Here is a 21,277-nt window from a genome sequence, read left to right as displayed (position 1 = left end):
TAAGTTCAATTGGAGGAGACAGGGTTTATAAATGTTTTCAGTTCCAAATTAAATTTTTCCTGCAGATTGATATAAAGTCCCATTTTAATGACCATACAGTAACCTTTCCAATAAAAGCACACAGGCAGTGAAAGAAAGGAGACTGAGTCTCCCAACATAAACTCTTGAGTAAGGATAGTTTTCAGTCCAAGTTCCTGTTTAACCTGGATAAAATATACAAGGCAAAACTGTGTGTCTGTGTGTGTGAGAGAGAGTCTAGAAGGTCTAACAGAGTAGAAAGAGCTCTGCTTCTTAAAACAATGGTTGAATTCCAGTCTGATCACATGACTGCCTGCTGGCACAGTACTTGAGCTGTATTCAGAAGCTTTTATAGAAGAATGTGAAGGTGCAGTCTGTGCCACCAGCTCAGACCAGGCAACTTCTCCCATGCCCATTCTTTCATTTTTGCCCGTGCAGCATGAAAACATACAGCGTGGGGAAAAATGCAAAGGCGGTATATGTACGTCCATTTACACGCAACGGCTGATAATCAGGGTTAAGCCTGTTAGCGGTGCAGCTGCTGAACTTATTTACAGTGACTGCCAACACAGAACGGCCTTTTCTAGGTCCCTGAATTTGTCCAGCTGCTCTCACTGCGATTCAGTTTTTACACATGAATCTGATTTGTGCAATTTTATATGTCAGGACGATCAGCATCAGAGAGACCGGTACGGAAGTTTGCTGTGGAGGGTAAATGAGCGCTGCAGCCTGAGGATGAATAACAGGGAGAGAGAGAGTGTGTGTGTGTGTGTGTGTGGATGGATGAATGAAAAAGAGAGTGTGAGACAGCGGGGAAAGGAGAGAGACAAACAGAGCAAGAGCAAGGGACAGAGAGAGATAGAGAGGAGTGAGGGAGAGTGTTGTGGCCTAAATCTGCTGTTCCTTGCTGCAGAATGGTGCTAAAAAAGGCTTCACGCTGACAAACACCATTTGACAGAAGCCTTTGTTCAATCCCTTCGCTTACACATTCTTACAGTACACAGGCGAGAGAGAGAGAGAGAGTGCAAGTCAGTGAGAAACAGAAAAAGTGGAGGAGCATGGAGACATGTGGCTGCAAAAAATATCTCCACAGTCGCAGTGTTTGAAATCTCATATCCACCTGCAAGCTTCAACATATTTACAGAATAAAGCTGACTAGATGCACAAAGCATCATTTTGTAAAACAAACAAGATCCAAAAGCAAAATGTTATCCTGTCAACTAACATGCCAATGATTAAACACATGATATTTAAAAAACAAAAATGAATTACTCACTGAAATGTGTCTGTAAGTTGAACCATGACGCTCGTTAAGTGGATTTTAAGTTTAGTTCCTCGAAAGACAACACAGTGAGCCTTTCGCCTGTGCACAAACTATGCTCATGCTCACTGAGAGACACTTTGGATGAAGGGCGTTTTTTGATGATCTGTTGCATTCAGAGACATGGAACAGCGTTATGTCCTGGGGGAAAGAATGCCTCTAAGCCCTGCAGCCAATCAGGTTAAACGAACCATCTGGCTTGGGGCAAAGCTCTGTGGGAAGTATGTCAAATTCCTTTTTCCCCTCCTAAACTGGGAGATAGGAACAAGATTCCCTTAAATCACAGTCTAGTGAGTCAGACTGCTATTTCCTCTCTTACTTCTGAAACCACAGCCATATGAGAAGCAGGTGTAACTCCTCTTATGACATTTCGAATGCTTACCAGATTAACCAGTCGTACAGAATGTGCAGTGGTAAACAAGAACAAAATGACTTAACATTTGGGTTTCTTACTTCCGAACAGACATAAATTTGGTACACAGAGATAAAAGAGGTGTCAGGGAAAGAGCAACAAAAATATCGCAGTGATAAACAAACACATACTGGACGGATGCAGCCACTTACATTGGAAGTAATCTGTGCAACAGTGAACCTGCCCTCATCCTGCATTGGAACAAGTATGGTTACTCCGCAGGTCTGACACAATGTACCATCTAATAAAATGGCAGCACTGGTCATATGACACGACTGACAAGCAACTAGTAAGCTAGACAGCTAAACTAGCAGCAGCATGCTGAGCTATCATCCTGCAGCTACAACAGCTGTTTCAAGAGGGTGGTCTGTGCAAATCAAGTTATGGAAGTAATGTCTCAATAAGGCCACTGATTGCCATGATTTGATTAGAAATCAGTTTGAATGGCTGCCTCCTGAAATAGCACTCCTGCTTAGTTTTTTATCAGGCTACAAGTAGTTTCTTTTGTTAGGAGTGTTACAGCGCAGTGTATGTGTCTGTGCGACTCAAGGCCTTTATAATATGATGAAATAGAGGTCTAGTTTTAGAAGACTGACAGTTAAATCAAGGACAACAGCATGAATTCAGCCAATAACCACCCCTACTTCACAGTATCAAACAGAAACAGAAACAAGCAACATACCCCTTTTGTCTTCTCTCTGCAGCCAGTGACAGAATTAGCAAAGCTCTGCTCTCAAAAGAGAAGAGCCTGTTTCACTCCCCAGTCCTGTTTCATCAACTGGATTCAAGTCTGCAAGAGCTAGTCATCTTGTCCCATTCAGCCAAGATCAGTATCTTGCTCTTGCCTGAGTAAGCTTACAGTGCCCACGTTACACACTGACTGGGAGAAACAATAATCGTGTTTTTGTCTTCCTCTAGCTCCATCTACGTGTTTGTCAGCTACAAGAAGCTATGCAACCTCTAAGCTATGAGAAAGATAACTCACTGGAAGCTCCAGCTGGCAGTAAGAAAACAGGAGAGTAAAGAGACATTAAACAGCACATTATGTGTACAGGGTGTAGGTAGATAATAGCAGTCAAGTAGCATTGCATTATAAAATGCAAATGGTTAACAACAGTAAAACTTGTGCATCAAAAACACGTAGCTTTGCACGATTCAGTACGCTTTCAAAACAAGACCCTCATCCACCAGGTGATGGATCAATCCCTCCTCCCTTCCCCGTCCCTCTCCCCGAGCAAAGCATTATTGGAACTCAGTGATGGCTCCAGAGGGAGTGTGATGGTTTATGCATGCCATGTCTTTATCTATTGATTTATGCATTAGTGGTGCAAGGTGCCCACTCAGCATCCACTAACCTGTGGGTGTGAACATGATGTATGAAGTTGGGACTGTGGCATGTGTTGACAGCTGTGTCACATCACCAGATTTGCAGTCGCATGCGGGCGCGTGTGCACATCGCTTACCTGCCGTTGCTGATCTGCCGAGGCGAGTGACGGAGGTGGTCCGACGGTTCGGGCCTGTCAGGTGAACGTGATCGACTGCCTCGGCCGTGGGATCGATTGGAATGGTCTGATGTCAGTGAATGTATTTCTGAAATGTCTGTCAGATTTGCATTAAATATGCATTAGCATTTAATCAGTGGCATAAATCAAGGTAGAGTTGAAAATAACAAGAAAACATTTATTTCAACTGGGATTTAAATTATGCCATCTCTGTGTCACAGGTTCAAACCCTGCCTGTGCTGCTACATGTGCGTTATCTCACCATCTCTGTCAGAGTTATTAGCTGATGGGATACTGTCGTCAAGGTCAGGAATGTTGAGCAGCGTGGCTCGCTCGTCTCTCTGCACCACCATCTTCAACTTGCCCTTTGACCTCTCGATCAGCTTCTTGGCATCTATCAGTGATAGGTTCTCTGTAACTGTGCCGTTGATCTGCCAGAGGAGGAGAAGCAGGTTAACACTGAACTGAAAAGACGAGCTATCATCACAATGTGCTTTTCAAAACTATGAGATCACCACAAGGCAAAGAGGAATTATGAACTGCCTGGCTCTACCTAACATTAATAATAAAGACGCTGTAGAGGAAGCTATAAACAAGTTTAAAAATGTATAATATAATTAGGCTTGCAACACTTAAGTGCTGTCAGAGACAGAGAACCTGCAGAAGTTGTTGTATCATGCAAAACTTTACTATCTTTATTCAAGTATTCATTTCTGTTGGTGTTTGTCCTGCGCTCACATTTCAACCAGAAAATGTCTCTGACTCTCTTCAGAACAACTGATTCAATAAATTAGACCCTGAATGAATCTCTTTAACATGAATGAGGATTTTTTTTTCCCTCCTCAGAGTCTGAGTGGATAAAAATTCAAAGGAATAAAGGAATGTGTGGTATTCCTGCTGGTGAGCCTGCATACTAATGATCTGTGACCTCACTGTGTGAGCCACTTTCAGAAGCTCACAGACCAGTGAGCACTTTCAGTAAAAACAATATCTGATATTTCCTCCTCTTCCTCACCTCACTACTTTTATTAATGTACATATTTTAAATCATTCCTTTAAGCATTCATCTTTTACATTTCTTCTAATAATCTTTATTTCCCCATTACTGGGTTTTACCTACTTTAAACACCACTGTTTTATCCATGTGCTCTCTCGTGCTTTTCTCTCACCTTGAGTACGACATCTCCCTCCTGGATGTTTCCATCTCTGGCAGCGAGGCTCTCAGGAGAGATGTCCTTCACAAAGATGTGGCTGGCCAATCGGAGTCCATATTCTGCTTTCAGAGTTGATAAGCATAACAAAGTAATATTAGCAGAGCACATCAATTTAACCCTCACTAGTCTAGATGCATCTGCAATATGCACAGTCATCTTTGTGTTGCCCACCTTCATTTTTGCGGGACTTAACGAGGGTGACCTTAGCGGGCCTGGGTGGAGCGGACGAAGCTTGTGATCGGCGATCAGAGCGCGGTGAGACGCTCCTCTCCCGCGAGGCACTGTGATCCCGCCTGCCGCTGCTGCTACGCTCACGGTCGTGGCGCCTGCCGGTGCCCGTGCCTCCGCTTGCGCCTCCGTAGGCACTTTGGCCACCACGACCGCTGTGGTGCTCGTAGCCATCATCCTCATCACTGTCCTCTTCTTCGTGCTCTGACATCGTCTCCCTGTCTCCTGGCCGCGAAACAGGGATCTGTACTTTCCTTTTCCTACGGATAGTCTTTGAGAATAGATCAAGTTTTGAACGTTAAAGGTGAAAACATTCTGTGAAACAGCAAATCAAAGTGAGTGACCACAATCCTCATATCACGCTCTGCACCAGTATTATTTACTTACTATCTTTGCATTTTTGCCACTCTTGCGGAGTTGCTGCACAGCGTAGGCATGCTCGACGTTGTCCATAGAGACAGCGTTGACCATCACCACTCGGTCATTTTCTCTGAAGAATTAAAGCAAGAAAATTGACAATGCATGAATAGTTGTGAAGATTTATGTCAGTTAACATACAGCAAAAGATCAAATAAAAACACTTACTGCAGCAGTCCCTCTGCAGGACCTCCTTTCAACACATCAGATATCACAATGGACGTCTCTCCACTCTGGAAATGAGGGTTGTCTCGTCCACCTGAGATGGCAATGCCAAACCCAAATCCTGGGGCCTACACACACACAAATCCATATAAACTGACTGATAGGGTGCAAATATGGCAGATACGTTAGAATTGTGTCTGAGTTTGCTGCAAACAAAATGAGACTAAATGAAACTCTCTGCAGGATAATTATCAAAGTGTTTTGTGCACTGAAGGAGGGCTTTAAAAGACTGGGCCATTTACTGTAGACAACATCAAAACTATGCATTTGCAAGTTATTTTGCTAATTTTCCAAGAGGTTCCCATAGAGGGGACTGTTTTTGCCTACGCAAAAGCCAGCACCAAGGGAGCAAGCCATGTGATGTAAATGGATAATCTTACAACCACAACAACACAGGAGAGCTGCGAGGCTGAGAACCACAGGCCACACTGGGCCGCTCCTTCAGCCTCAATAAAGCCGCTACTAATTAGATTACAGCAAGCAGGCCAGTCTAGACAGGTGCTCTACAAACTCCCACGGCACAACAGCATCAAATAAGTAGAGTTTACTGTCTCAAAGCATCAGAAGTTCAATAAGCAACAAAATGTGGAGGAGTAACTGTTTGATAGTCAACTTCATGACGCTGATTGTGCCAGAGGGGACAGTCAGTAATATTCACTGACCTCACAGCAGCTACTGAAGTTAAAAGGTACAATCTATCATAATTACATGTGACAATACACAGGACAAAAAGCACACGGGCCAAAACTATCCTCACCCTCTTTCCCTGGAGTTGTGTTAAGGAGAAGAGAAGAATATGTTGCCAACAGGAAGGAAGTGAAATGAAGTAGTAAGGAAGTGGATGCTGATTTTTGTCTTCCTTAGCATTGTTTCCTGCCATCTGGATTCCCTGACTATTGTTTCATTACCACACATCCTGCTGCTACAGCTGGCCCACTCAGTACAGAGTGAGAAGAGACATGGATGTGCAGAAGACAGAGAGGAGCGGTGAGGAAAAAGTGAAGACATACATACGTACACAAGACATACAACAGGATTAGGATGCCAGAGACAGGCAGAGAGGAAAAAGAAAGGAGGCTGGAGTGGATTAAAGAGTTGTAAACACTTACCCTGTGAAGGGTCACTGTATGCTGTTCCCATATGACTGTTTCCTCCATCGCTGCACTCTGCAACACAAGACACAAGAGGGAAAGGATCAGTACCCTGCAGCCAATGTAAAGGCAAACTATAGTAACAACAAATCCAATCTTTGTGAGCATCACCTTCAAAAATCATCAGAGAGATGTAAACACGTCTGAAACTGTGCATCAAAACACATCATGTGGCGATGCATGACATAACTGTGTGTGAGATGATTCATCCAAATACAACAGAAAACAACAATCACTGGATTTAGAGCTTTTTATTTATTTAAATCTTTCTGTTCCTATACAGAGTAAAGATACAATGCAGGCTTAGTACAGAGTGCAAGAAATACTTCAATGACAAATACAAAATGTCATTGACTCAAGAATTTCTGCAAACAATTCACTGTTTACACGTAGCTTTAGATAAGAGCCTCAGTCTAAAAAAACCTACACGTGCACCCAGTGTTTCCATATCCTGTTCAGTTTCAGTGGGCAGAGTCGTTCTGTGGCTACCAGCAAGGTAGATTTTTTGCGCTTATTTGCATGACTAAGTCCTGGAGTCACAGAAGTCTACATGTGAAAAGATTATGAAAGACAGCAGCGTGAGTAAACAGCTGGCAGAGCCTGACTGAGGCTCCGAAGATTGAGGGAACATTCCTATATTATTTCTGGATGGGTCATCTGAGGGAGCTGAAGCAAAGAAGGTATTTAGCTGCTCCTCTGACCTGCCACACTGGATTAAACAGTCGCTAGGCGGGCATCTTTTGCTTACGCTCATTCTCTAATTCAGTTACAGGTTTTGCTTTATGCATGATTAATCTATGAGTGTGTTTCTTTCTTTTTTTTTTAATTTACTTAAGTCTTCCAGTGTCAATGTCTTTGCCTCACTGTTACTGGTTCAACCACACAGAAAGAACTCCTAATGTGAAACTGTGAGAGAGTGATAATGTTGCTATTATTAGTTCGAACAGACATTCCTAAATTTGTGTCTCAAAGCACTGCTTTTTTTAACCCCCAGACTGCTTTGTCCCCAGCTTTGAATTACAGCTTTACTCCAGCTGATGAAGCTGCACTGCTGTCCTGTGTGTCTGCCTGCAGGGAGGTGACGGTACAGCTGTCTGTACCCGAGTGCTGAGCACAGTCTAATGTGGTAGGAGAAGGACATAAACACCAACACACGTGGCAGGGGTGCTCATTTACTACACCTTCTATAATCAGCCTTTTAAAATAACATACCATGTCATCTGTCCACCCTATCATCGTGATAATCTCGCTCCCTCACCCCTTAATCATCGCCTAATCCCCAAACCATCTCACCCATCATCTTCAGCGTCATTACTGTCATCACCTTCCCTTATCCTAAATACACAGTTTACAGAAAGGTCCTGCAGAGTGCACGTGATGAGGAGACAGACCAACAGACGGGTGACATGTATGTTTGCTAAGAAAAAGACACAACCAAATACAAATAAACGAGGATAAATACTAGTGTTTTATTTGTGTTCAGAGCAGCAATGTGTTGAGTCACAGTCACTATATCTTTATCAACCATTAGTTGATTATTAACAGGAAACTGAACACTTTGGATTTTACTGATCAAACAAAACAATATGAATATGTCACCTTCTTGTCTTGGAAACTGTCCTGAGCATTTTTTTTACCACAATTTTCTACCAATTTATAGAAAAACAATCAATAATGGAAATGATCTTTAAACGTAATTATCTTGAACATTCAGAGTAAAGTTTAGAGTCACTTCAGCCTTCAACACAGTTCCCAAATCACCTAACTGTCGAGGGAATGTCCAGAGTGTTAGATGGCCTAGAGGGAATTGCAGCTCTTGTGTACGAGGGGAGAGGTGAGTTAGTACTGTAAACACTGTGCTGCATTTACTGTAGGCCTCCTAATCTGGGTTTGTGCTTCAGTCTTTCCCTTTCACTCCTCTGCACCGTATGACAATGAATCAGTTGGCCTTAACCTCTAGAATACACAGTTAACCCTTTGACCCTAATTTCCATGGCAGCTCTGTGTGGATGTTATTTATGTCCATAATTGGCACAGAGGGCTTGGGTGTCCCCCCTCTCTATCCTCCCCCCTCCCCTGTCTGCCCGTACGACTCCCACAGTAATGCCACCATTGTGTGAAGGGACCTGACCCATTTAACCACGGCTCCCCCCGACATTCCCAAACACATCCATTCCTCTAAAGTGTTTTGTGATATATTCATCCATCCGTTCATCCATTCATTCATCCAACAGTCCGGACAGACAGAGAGGGGCTACGCCATGAGAAACAACAGCGTGCTGGGGGTCATGTGACCAGGCGGTCAGGCAGGCAGGTGGCCTTGTCCTTGAACTGTGGGTTGCACCGAGAGGCAGGGAGAGAGAGGAGGAGGAGGAGGAGGAGGAGGAGGGGAGCGAGGCTTACACAACTTACATATACAGTACCAAGGGACAGGGTACACAATTAAACTTAAAGCACAACTTGAGAGAATGAAATGGACTTAATCTAAATCTTCTGTGCAACACATAATTTGCTCCACCAAGTCTGACTCCTCTGAAAACTGAGAAGTCCCCCCCCACACCCACGCAGACACACCCACATTCTGACCATAGGCTTTGCTAGCAAGGATTTACAGTAAGTATATGGAGGGTGCATGAGCCATAAGGGTGTAGACAAGCTTGCACCAGAAAGAGGTAAAAGGTCAAGTATATGAGTCACAAGAGAGACAAGAGACTTACAGATTAATAGCCTGACTTCAATTAAATTTCTATTTAACATTTGAGTGGGAGCTATATGAGAGAAAGAGTCATTTTCTGTCCAGTATACTGCAGATTTGCAGCCATACTTTCCATTAAAGCCTGGTTATAATTCTTGATTTGGTTTTAAGAAATTAAATGGTGTTTTCAATGGTGCAAATGTGCAGTTATATTCAGCTTGTGACAGGACTGAAGTAGGATATCATTTAAAGCAGGTTCTCTACTGATGATGAGGTAAAGCTCAGGTAAAGCAGTGACAGCAAAGATGGTTAAAGAGAGAGAGTCTGTCTGTCTCTTGGGCTGCTAAGAGTATTTACTCCATTGGGACTACAGCTCTGTCTCTCAGATGAGATTATTACAGTAATTAATCACTGCAATGTGAAGTGTGATGATTAACAGACTGTTTGATTGAGTGTGAGATATAAGCAGGGGAGACAGCAACAGAGCCCAAGTCTGAGAAAAAACTGGGAAAAGGGCAAAACCAAATGGTATAATTATACCAACACTAACATTTATTAAGACATCAGAACATGAACAAACAGTTCAGTTTAACTGGGTGAATTTCAACAGCTAATATTGCATCTTGCATAAAATAAAAGTCCACAGAGAAGAATTTTCTGTGCAGCTGTAGTTCAGTGTCAATGGTAATTTGATTATCTCACGTATTTTGTTACAGGAACATTTTAGATCATGCAAAAGCAAGGCTCACGTAACATGTAAGGCCAAAACAAACATGAGCACAAGTGTGTCTCATTTTCTAGTAAAAGGATAATAAAAATACTGACCAGAACAAAGGATGAGGTTTATCTCTGAAGTCACAGAGTTGTGTGAAACAATGGTGCGCTTGATGTTGCACAAACTGACGGCAGCCTAGTGTATTTTATACATCTATATTAGTCAGACTTGAGCGCTGGCCAGCAAGGCCCAGGGCTGGGAAACAAAGAGCACCCATCAAACCACACACACACATACACGTGTACTTGCCCGTGCACTCACACACACACACACACACGCACGCCATGATCTAACACTACAGGGCCTCTTTGTTCAAGCTACAGCCAGCCTGGCTTGGCCCTGCCTGGCCCACCATAACACACAGTCCAGTACAGATGATAACAGCTCACCCAGGCTCTTCAAAGGCACAGACTAATCCAGTTCTTTGGGGCACACTGATGAACTGACTGGAAAAATGAGCACTGAAATGGACAATAATAACCTGCTGCAGAAAGCTATGATAAATAGGGTCAGGTCAAGCATGCGAGTCTTCAACGCACACCTCTCACTCTGCATATTCATCAAGCATGTTCACGTTTACCTACAGTGCACACACTGCAGAGATCTGCAGCATTTGTGCACGAGCAAAGGAAAAGTCAGCTGATCAGCATCACTCAACCTTTGGGAAACAGAAGCATTCAACCAGAAACGGGTACAAAACACGTTGACCTGGGTCACATACCTGAGTTAGGGGTGTGGAGAATTAAAACAGCCCCCTAACTACCTCTGGTTTCTCATCCAACAGAATTACCTTAATTAACTTGATGACTGGCGAAGCAGCAGGTGACAGTGAGGTCATCTTATGAGTCATGAGCTGAGCGGAGGTTTAGAAGAAGTGCAAGCTCTTTATCAGCGCCTCACCAATGAAACTGCTGTCCAGTGGTCTATAACTCACCACCTCCCTTCATTTGAGCCACAGGAATGCTTCACACAGTGGGCAGATCAAACACAAAGTCTAAAAGGCACTTTTTGAGAAACACAGATAGGATAAAATGTGGGAGAAATAAGGAAAAGAGGTGAAAGAATAGGTCGCGACTGACATTTCTGCCCTTTAGTGAGAACAATTCATCATTCAGATCAGGCTATTCTGAGGTATAGAGAGAAGTACTGAGCAATGGGCTGGCAGAGGAGAGTGTCAAGATGACGACAAGTGTAAGGAAAAATCCTGACAAAGCTTTAGGTCAGTGTGCCTGCTTTTCTCTGATAGCCCAAGGCAGGATGTACGCAAGAGCAGCCACAGCACCCACAGGAAAACACTCCACTTCCTGTTTGCAGGAAATAGCTTCAGCTTGCAGCTAAATCCTTGTTCACACTGTTGAAAATTCCTTCTCGTATAGCTCACCTCATCTTACAAGCTAAAAAAAAAAATCCTTACTTGAAGGGAGTGTTCGTGTGGTCATTTCATTAAAGAGCAGGACTGTAAAATATTATGCATTTATATATAATGTCATGCTATTTGCTCAGTTGTACAAGAGAAGAAAACACTGCAAAAGCTGGAGTAGTTGCACGTATTAAAGGCTGAAGAGAAGAGACTAACATTTTAGTTTTTGTTTAGACTGGCAGCTCCCACAGAATCACCACCCTGTACCAGCAGCTCACCCCACCACTGGGGCAATTGTATCCATGGTAACCATATCTCCCCTCTCACTGGACCCAGAGGAAAGAGTGAGGCAGCAGTAGACTCAAACAACACATAATTAGAGACACATGCACATGCTCTGTCTGGAGGGCAAGCACTCAACAGCAAACACATGCAAATGCACGAAAGCCTCTAATGTAAGCTTTTTACTTTCTGTCTTTCAAATTAGTGCGTGCTGTCCCGTCCTATTAAGTGCACATGTAACAAACCGACCACATAACCGCCATCACCTTCAGTGTTAAACAGCTGTAGCCATTTTTAGGGCAGGTTGTGACTGCGGTGGGAGGAGAGAGGGCTGCACGCACACACACATGGGTGTGCAGATGAGGGCAAGTAGCCAATGGGCAGATGACGACGATGATGCAGAGCCTCAGTCAGCAGTGATGTACTGTTGTGCTGACATGCTCAAATATGCTTGAGTTAATTAGTTTCAAGCAGCAGCTCTGTTCTGTCACAGAGCTCCGTTAAAAACCCGTCCATCAGGACAGTCCTCAGCACAACATGCAGGATACACACACGTGCAAACACACACACACACACACCTCTGACTGAAAACTATCTGACACAGAGTCACGGCTAGAATAGTGAGGGTAGGAATAAAATACAAAACCTATAATCCAGGCTTTTGGATTAAAACGTTAATCTGAGCCACGCTTCCCTCTGAAGTCTACGGCTGCTGTCTCATGAAAGCAGACAGTGAAATGGATAGAATGATGGATGGACGGATGGACGGAGAACCCTGTCCTGTCAGCAAAAATGGCTCTTGCAGTGTACTCTTAAACCCCTTGGACGCAGATGAAAGTCATATTCAGGTAGCAGGGAACATCCGTGAACACATGTCTAACTGTCTTACTGCTGCAGCAGCCTGTCTGCGTTTTATCTAACCTTCAACAACAGCGATTCTGCCACTTCACACAGAGATTACACATCCAAAGACAGCTTTCTTAAGACATCATTCTTACCCCTGTAGTGATGTTTACCATGTTACATTAACAAAGCTCTCATTAGTTAATCTAATGAGCCTCCGTTGAGGAATTGGCACTGGTGTCGAGTTCCAAGTATCAGAATCGATACCAGGAGAGAAAAAGAGATCCCTGCATCCTAGTTGTTCATTAGGAGAGTAATTGCTTTCATGAATTACGTACAGACCTATAATGAATTAGTTAAAATATAAAGAAAAATAAGTTGAGAAGGGTAAAGTAATGAGGGGCTGAATCTATGCCTGTTTACTCACAGAAACCACATGTAAAACACAAAGCTAAGGTGCTTGTGATGGAATAAAGTGAAAGCTTCACTGGAGCCTCTGGGTCAGGTGCAGGCTCTGATTATTTTCACTGACCACAGTGCAGCTGCACGGAGCTGATGTGCAGCGGCCTGTTCACTGGCATTCACTGACCCAGACACGCAGCTAAGCTAGGCTAGCATCTCCTGTGCAGCTTATCCAGCAGCAAAGTCATCCCAGCTCAACCACACTAATTGTTCTCCGCCTAGAGAAACAGGCAGAGTGTCGAGGTCACAGAGGAGAGTGGTAACTTCTGGTGGGATTCTGACTTTACATTTTTGCACAATGCTTCATGTTGGTTTATTTCAAGCTGTGGGTTTCTCACAATCTTTCTAGTTTCAAACAGGCTCTCTGACTGCAGAGTAAACTGTTTATTTAAGGGCTGGAAGATGAACAATTTTCTTTTGTCTCCTCTGGGCTGTGCAGGTGGAGGTGGGCGTGGCAGAGGTCCTTTGTTTTTGTGTCTGTGGAAACCAACTGTAAGCCGAGGCACTGAGAACGATAACCAGATCCAGCACTGGAACCTTTTGGATTCAGCCAATCACCATATACGCAACTATCAGTGTTTCTCACCCTACCCCGCCCATCACACACACAGACTCCACAGGAATGTGCAGATAAGCAGACAAGGCCCAACTATGCCTGTTTCTCATTCCAAACGGTTTCCCTCACCTTCTCCTTCACCCATGCACTGGATCTTTCTGCCTCAGCCTCCCTTTACGATTCATTTTATCTCCTTTTCCCCATCTTCTCTCTCCTCGACAATAAGCACAAAATGAAAGGCCACAGGTCACTGAATATAAGGTGATAACGTAATGTAACTGGAACTGAGTCGATTTAGTGTCAGAGAACCAAAATACACAAGTATCAGTGACTGGAACAGGGAGGTAAAAAAAGATTCATTGCTTGGTAATGGGAGTGACAGCTACCACTGTCATGAGAGTTTCTGAGAAGGTGCTGCAGTGGAAATGACTCACTCTAAGATCACCAGAAGCCATATGTTACTATGTGTTGTGATAAATGTGTCACAACAGGTGAGATTTATTAGGTAAAGTACCACAGAGGTTGTAGTTTAGGGCTGGAGACATTACCAACACTTTGAATCTTTTTCTGACCTACATTTTTAATAATGGAGCACCATTTAATTAAACTGATAAGCTACAACAACTAGAGACATTAAACTGGGAGTCTAACTGAACAATTAACCTACAGTTATTAAATCATATTATATATTATCATTCCAATTATATTTAACAATCAAAGCAAATTTTAAAAAAGTAAGAATGTTTTTTTTTTTTTTACATCCCTGTGACCTTGATCGTTATGGCACCAAATACCTCTTTCATCTTCATGGTATTTAATTTACAATGAAATCACAGTTACAGCTGGTATCATCATTTAACTGCCCGTGAAAATGTAAACTCCTCATTGCAACATAACCTACCACACCGAGTGAGAATAAAAGGACAAAAGCCAAGCAGCGAAGAGTTCAAAGGGTTATAGGAGTGTCCGTGTTGTGTTGTAAATATTGAGAAAGCAAAACATTTGCACTTGTGGAGTTTGTGAAAGATGGTTTTCACTTCACACTACGGCTGAAACTCACTGTACCACACGGGCTAGCAGCCACACACACACACACACACACGTTAAACAAAGGGGTGATTCAGCAAGGGGTCTTTCAGCCTGCTCGTGTTTGCCTGCCTCCACAGTACACACAGGGTGACCAAAATTAGCCACTATGAGCAAGGACAAACGTAGGGAGTCTGCTCTGCCTTAATTTAACCGCAAAGACTACACATGATCAACATGTGGATGTTCAAACATAAACTTGGAGCGGGACGTTGGAATATGTGATGCAGAAGTAAAAAAACAAAAACATAATGCATTTCAAATCTCAAATTGCACAACAATTTTCAAACTGCGCAACTGTGAACCACAACTCAGTCTGCAGATTCACATGTTGCCATAAAACAAGAGGCCAAGCCCACTCAATGGCATTCCCAAGCCTTCTGAGGACTTTGCTACAATAGGCATGTTGTGGGGCAGAATCTATAGTGAATTAATGAGTTACTGTTGGAGCGGCCATTTTCCCAGCACTCAACCCGGCAACATAATTACCATTCCCCCAAGAGATGAGAGATAGGGAGGGGGTGCATGCATTCTTTAACAAGATACACAAGCACAGAGAGATAATACATAAATGACTTCTAACAGCAGCTAAAGAAGAACTCCAGAGCACCCTTACTGCGATGAGGCTTACGCCCTCTAATGCACCTAATGAACTAATTATAATGTTCAAACAACAAATGTTGCAAATCTGTAATGAAGCCTTATCATCTTGTCGTTCAGTAGTGTACATACAGTAAGTGTTTGAACATCACTACACTGTTTTCAAAGGGCTGGCAGCACATCCATACTGTCCTGACACTCTTTGCTCCTGATCCAAGTCTTTAACTTCTGAGTATCTGCAGGAAGCAAGTCAGAGTTTTGTTTATGACTACAGCTGCACAATGCTGCAAGAAAATATACCCAGCATCAAAGCTTTTATCTGACCAGTTCCTGTACTTTTTGTTTAGTGTCACTGATATCTGAGAGCCACAACATAAACACTGCAGAGTTTCTGTAAACTGCTGCTGAAACTGACACAACACATTTCAGTGTGGCATCATCCACTAGCCGTCATTGTCATATCACTGACTGGAACTGCTACACTGCTGCTGCTGTTTGTTTACGTTGTGCACTCAGCAATTCACCTGCTGTTAACTTACGAGCAACGCTGTGGCTTTCTAGAGCGTTAAAAATATGCATGTGGTATTTTAGTCAGCTGATGTATAACAGAGAAAACAGCATCGGAGAGAACTATAAAAAAAATGCCTGGCTTGGCCGCCATCCAGAGCATATCCAAGGGGTTTACTTAATCCACACCATAGAGAGAATTCAGGAAGTGACACTGTACATCTGCAGGAACATGTACTTTAAAATCAGTGGCAGTACCACTACATCTAATACTCTGTGCTGCATTATTAGATTATAACAGATTCAGTAAAGATTCTGCACAGAACAAGCAACGTTTCAACTCCACCATCTTAAACAAACCAACTTACAGAGCAGGAAAAAAGCAGGTTTGAGATTCGCGAACATGACGGCATCTCTCAGAACACAGTAAACAACACAGCTCTTGTCCTGCACATGATAATGTGATGAGTTACTTTGCCGTTACGCCAAAAGAGAGGGAAAGATGCCAAAGAGAAATCAGAGTTGTTTATAGAGGGCATATCTCTACGGTCAATGATGATGATGATGGATTACCTTTTTTGCAGCAGGGTGTGAGAACTGAATTGCTTGATGGTCAAATCACATATAAAGGGCAGAGTGACTGCTGTGAGTGCGGGAAGCAACAACAGCAGCTGAGGATGATTCAAGGAAGAGATAAGACATGTTTCTTTATGTGCACATGGACAGTGTATACTCATTAGCAGAGGGAAGGTTAGTAGATATCCTCTTACTGTGTCGATGATCGTCCCAACAGGTCTCTAAAGGAGGGAAATCATCTTATCAGGAAATTTAGACTCCTATATACTGCAAGTGATGATTCTTTATTTCAGCTAAAGCAGCTGACAATGTCTCCCACAGGCCGATGACAGAAAAGCTAGTGCTGCACTGCTAACACAGTGGAAGATAAGCAAATGAACACAGAGCAGTGTTATGTGTGTGTATATGTGTGTGTGTGTGTGTGTGTGTATAAAGGCATGTAGGGCAACAAGCCTTGGGATGAATCTGTTCCAGCCTCTTTCTCTCTTCCCTAACCAGCTGAGCCACGGATGCCACATGCACTCTCTCTTGTCCCTCCCCGCTTCCCCTCTCTCTCTCTCTCTCTCACGGTCACTCTCTACCTCTCTCTGTCTCACACACACACACAAAACACCCTGTGTCAAATCCCTTATGCCTGTAGTGGGAATGATAAATCCCTGCAGAGACCTGCCCTGCCATGCCAGAGAGGGTGCAGGGCAGGGCTGGCATGGAGTGTCCTCGCTTTCCTAGGCTGGCTGTTTGATAAGGAACAAGGGACGAACCAGGACTCAGGGTCACATGACATTCAACCAAAGCAAGAGCATCTGCAGGTGAGTGAAAGGTGGCGGCCCATGTGTTTCTGCAAACAGAAGTGCAGGTGAAACTTATAATGAGGGGATAATGAGGGAGCTCCAGGACATACTGACTGTCTGGTAAATATCAGAGCTCAGACTCTCACACAGCACAAAAACAGGGTCATGGAGATCCTGAGCAGACCCCTCTCAGGTGTTTTTGGTTGTGCTGGTCTTGCCTCCACTACATCTGGACAAGTCTAGAAAGATCCACCTAAAAGCTGATTCAAACTGAAACAAAACATCTATACCTCGCTGAAAACTACTAAAATTAGGAATTAAACTAAAGCATAGTGACAATGATTACTTGGCTACATGTCCCACTTCTTGTCAGTCTTTTCAGAAAATTATATTCGAGAAATGTTGAGGAGATTTTGAACAATTCAGAACCAGACTTGTGTTGTTCCAGAAACAGACAGAGCAGATAAATTGTAGAGAGGATTCATGTTAACGTCTGTCAGTCCTCTATTCTGAACAACATCCACGGCCAGACCACAATAAGCAAAATAAAATCTGTGGATTGCTTTTGCAAGGCCGCTGCTTCTCCTGCACGTACACGAGCCCTTGACCTACAGCAGACAAGGACATCTGCTCCACCCTTTTCTGCTGTAGCATTTGAATTAAATAGAAATAGTTAATATGCTCTACAATATGCTTTATAACATGAAAAAGCTCAGGAGTGATAATGCCGTGATTATAGAAGAGAGGCAGTCTTTTTAAGATCTGCCATGTGACTCAGATTATAGCCGATGCATCCCCCCTCCCTCCCTCCCGCTCCTTCCTTTCTCCGTTTCACCCCTCCTCCCGCCATCACCTCCTCCCTCACAGGGCATTTTCTGTTTTCCTTCTTTTTCTCACTCTGTTATCCACCTGCCTCCTGCTGTGTGTTTCTGCCCTGGATTTCCCTCCAAAGATGAGAGGATAAGCAGGTCAGATATCCCTGATAACTTCAGAGTCCTCTGGCATTAACGCAACACAAACAGCTGCTTACTCTCAATGTTTTTATCTAGAGTCTGACAGAAGGTGATACTTAAGTAACAAGGAGCTAACTTTGATCACTATCCACTGTCGTCTCTGTTTCAATGAAAGCTGGACTCTTTAGGACCTTTAGGACTTAAGTATACTGAATCTGGCCACAATCATACTCAAATTAAACTTGCTCAGTATATGTAAAGTGAGTTAAAGCCTCTTGTATTCCACATACCTTTGCCTACGCATTATTTTTGTGTTCAGATCCAGATAGGTCACAGACGGGTACAAACCAGCCAAAAAAAAAACTGAGGCCCAGCTGAACCGACATGCCCCCGGCTGCTGCTTTCTTCAATATGGGTAACTGGCAGTCCTCTCATCTTATACGGAGACAGCTTCCACCTGCTCTGCTTAAGGGCTGGGAGGACTTTGAATCAAGGGCCTATAATCAAAGACTCGCCTGTTGCTTTGAGCAGGAATAAGTGTGCTGCATGTATGGGTGGAAGTTTGTGGTTCCCAACTCATCCTCAGTTTGTACTTTCTGCACCTGCATTGATCGACTAGCTGATGGGGGTTAAAATGTCAGAAAACTGGTTAAATGCTTTACAAAACTGCTGGTGTAACTCCTTGTTGCAGACACCAGACGTTAGCTGCTCCTCACTCTGCTTATCACTCGCCACATCAGCCCTGATTCTCCAAAAAGGACGGGCAGCCTAGGACGGAGAACAAAAACACCACCAGCACTCTGTTCCTCTCCCGAGCACTTGGTCCTCTAATTACATTTCCCTCCTTCAGTGATGTAAATGGAGATGTGTAATCATCAAAGCAAAACAGAGGCCCGCTGTGCAACTCTAATTAATACAACCTCCTCAATCAAATGCATTTTCCACTTATTTCAGTCTGTGCTCTCAAAACACAAGTCTAAAGGCTGGAGGGACTGCTGATGCTCTAAATCTCTGCTTCTCTCTTTTTTTGTTGTGGTGCATTCACAAAAGTAAGCAGGAATGGCTGAAGGCCAAACACAAAGAATGAGGGCGCATTTATCGTAGTGACAAAGAGTTAATGTTAACTCTTCAGTGGATCAATGCAGTTTTCAGCTAGTTTGATATCAATTTAATGATTGATTTGTAAAACAATGTAAAAAGTGATCGATAAAATTCATATTAAATGATACATGTGAGAAAGTTATACAGTGATCAGACAGTCGGCTTTTAAACCATGTATCTGACTTGGACACAGCTTTGTAAACTCACTAAATGTCTGTGACTGGCTTGTTGTTTCTCTAACCAGGAAAATGCCATCCATGAAAGTAATCCCAAAACTTTCCTGAGTGGCTGTGATGACCATGCCTGTGATTCAGACGTCTGGAATCAGGCCGGTTTTCAACCAACTTTGGAAAGAGTGGCAACCAGAGAGCCCGTCCTTTCCTCTGTCTCTGGTGCCAGGGCAGGAACTCTGGCACCTAACAGAAAGATGTTTCTCTTTCCGTCTTCATAGAAACACATCCTCCTCTAAACAGCAATTAACATAAACTGTTATTTTGTGGTGTAGGTCTATCATGACAAAGTGAAAGGCAGCTTCAGCTAAGACTGGGTTAGACAAAGTGCATTCCTTTCTGCTCAGCCATAATAGGTGTCACAACTAAGTGAAACGCTGAATAGGTATCCCACTAACCCAATGACACACTATTATTATTGTGCAATAATAGCATTACTGACCGTTGAGACATTAGGTCAACACACCCAGAGTTGATACTGTAATCCTGATAGACAACATCGGAACATTTTATTACTGTTTATCATTAACCATAGCTTTACATGATGTATGACTAACACTAGTGTTACGGCAGTTGCTCAAAACTGAAAACTAATTCAAATTTGTTTCACAGATTATTGCTGATGATGCATGATGGAGTCTGTTACCAGATACTTTATCAGTGCAGTCACCCATGAATAAAAAGTCAAGAGGCCTCGTTGGAGGAGTCACAGCTCTACTAGAATTTAAAAACCATTTTAGTTTTCTTGGAATGTTTTATTTCAGCAGCAGCATTTTGTAAATGAAAAACGATTTTGTTATAGGGGACAGATGATAAATGATAATATTGAATTATTGTCCAGACCTATATCAACACAAATCAGGTTTCTGCTGTTCAGAAATATTTATTAAAGAAACTTTCTCTACATTGAGTTAGATTTGGAAGCTTTCCACCTTCAGAGGACATATGGGTATTAAAAGTATGGCTATACTTTTCTTTTACTATAATACAACTTAATAAGCAGGCTGTCGACTAATCACAACCACGCTGCCACTACTGACCTCTTCCACTCCTACATTCCTGTCTGACTTTGATTCAGCTGAGAGCAGCCTGATCTCTTCACATTTGTAGTGGCACCTGAGCCGCTGTTAATTCACTATTAATGGAAACCTGACTAATTGCTCGTTCTAAACTTTTCACAAACACAAAGCAGGAACGCTTTTATTCTGAAGGAGCAACAGGAAATGTAGTATTAATTACTAAGGATGGTGACCATGCTAACTCGTAACAAAAGTCACCACCAACATCCTGCTTCAGTGCTTAGTGATCGTCAATGCTGATTTTACTGCAGAGCGTTACTGAAAACCACATACTGACAGACCTGTCATCCAGGTCTTTAGTTTCACTTTTGATGGAAAACAAACCGCAAAAGTCCAGCCTACTGAATAAAACACTACAACACAGATATTTCTAATAATAATAATAATAATAATAATAATAATAATAATAATAATAATAGAGAATTATAAGCAACTGAAGAGGAAACACTGGAATCACAAATAAGCACAGGAAGCAGTTTTGGCTCATTACCAAGTGCAGTAGTAAGTTTTATATCAAGGTGTGACTGAGGCCATCTTGTACAGTCCAGCATAACGTCACGACCTGACATGATGAAGCTGGTTTCGTCTAACTAGCACAACCGCCCAAACCTGAATATCACCACCACCTCTGTTAAACAAACACAGCACATTCCTCACTTGTCAAACTGAAAAAAATAAATCCCCTCATAGAAAAGGACTACTGAATACACTGGGTAAAAAATATTTAGGTCGAATATGAGGATTGACCCCCCTCGGCTGCATTTACCTTAACTTTTTTACTGTTATTAAATCCAAATATGTTTATTTTCATCAAAAAACACATGGTGCATGTGTAAAAATGTAAGGTTCACCTGGTGATAAAAGCTTACAGCATATGCTCAACACCTGACCTG

The 21,277-nt window shown here is 42.8% G+C and overlaps 1 protein-coding gene across 14 annotated transcripts in view; it reads right to left on the bottom strand.

The window, feature by feature from the left end:
* The window catches only part of tjp1a (tight junction protein 1a), an 80,145-nt gene that overhangs the window by 20,532 nt on the left and 38,336 nt on the right, over nt 1–21,277 (bottom strand). For 8 of the 14 annotated variants that reach the window (XM_018686245.2, XM_018686238.2, XM_018686242.2 and 5 more), the window contains 7 exons: nt 6,447–6,503; nt 5,281–5,405; nt 5,083–5,185; nt 4,639–4,966; nt 4,423–4,529; nt 3,516–3,684; nt 3,215–3,350 (listed from right to left, as the gene is read on the bottom strand). In XM_018686245.2, coding sequence (XP_018541761.1) covers nt 3,215–3,350; nt 3,516–3,684; nt 4,423–4,529; nt 4,639–4,966; nt 5,083–5,185; nt 5,281–5,405; nt 6,447–6,503 — 1,025 coding nt within the window. The remainder of the gene's footprint in view (nt 1–3,214; nt 3,351–3,515; nt 3,685–4,422; nt 4,530–4,638; nt 4,967–5,082; nt 5,186–5,280; nt 5,406–6,446; nt 6,504–21,277) is intronic. The other 6 variants (XM_018686239.2, XM_051073836.1, XM_018686241.2 and 3 more) reach the window with 1 other exon arrangement.

The sequence above is a fragment of the Lates calcarifer genome, linkage group LG2 (genome assembly GCF_001640805.2).
Source record: "Lates calcarifer isolate ASB-BC8 linkage group LG2, TLL_Latcal_v3, whole genome shotgun sequence".
NCBI lineage: Eukaryota > Metazoa > Chordata > Actinopteri > Centropomidae > Lates > Lates calcarifer.
Note: the sequence above shows the minus strand (reverse complement) of the source record. Positions and strands in the feature narration are given on the sequence as shown.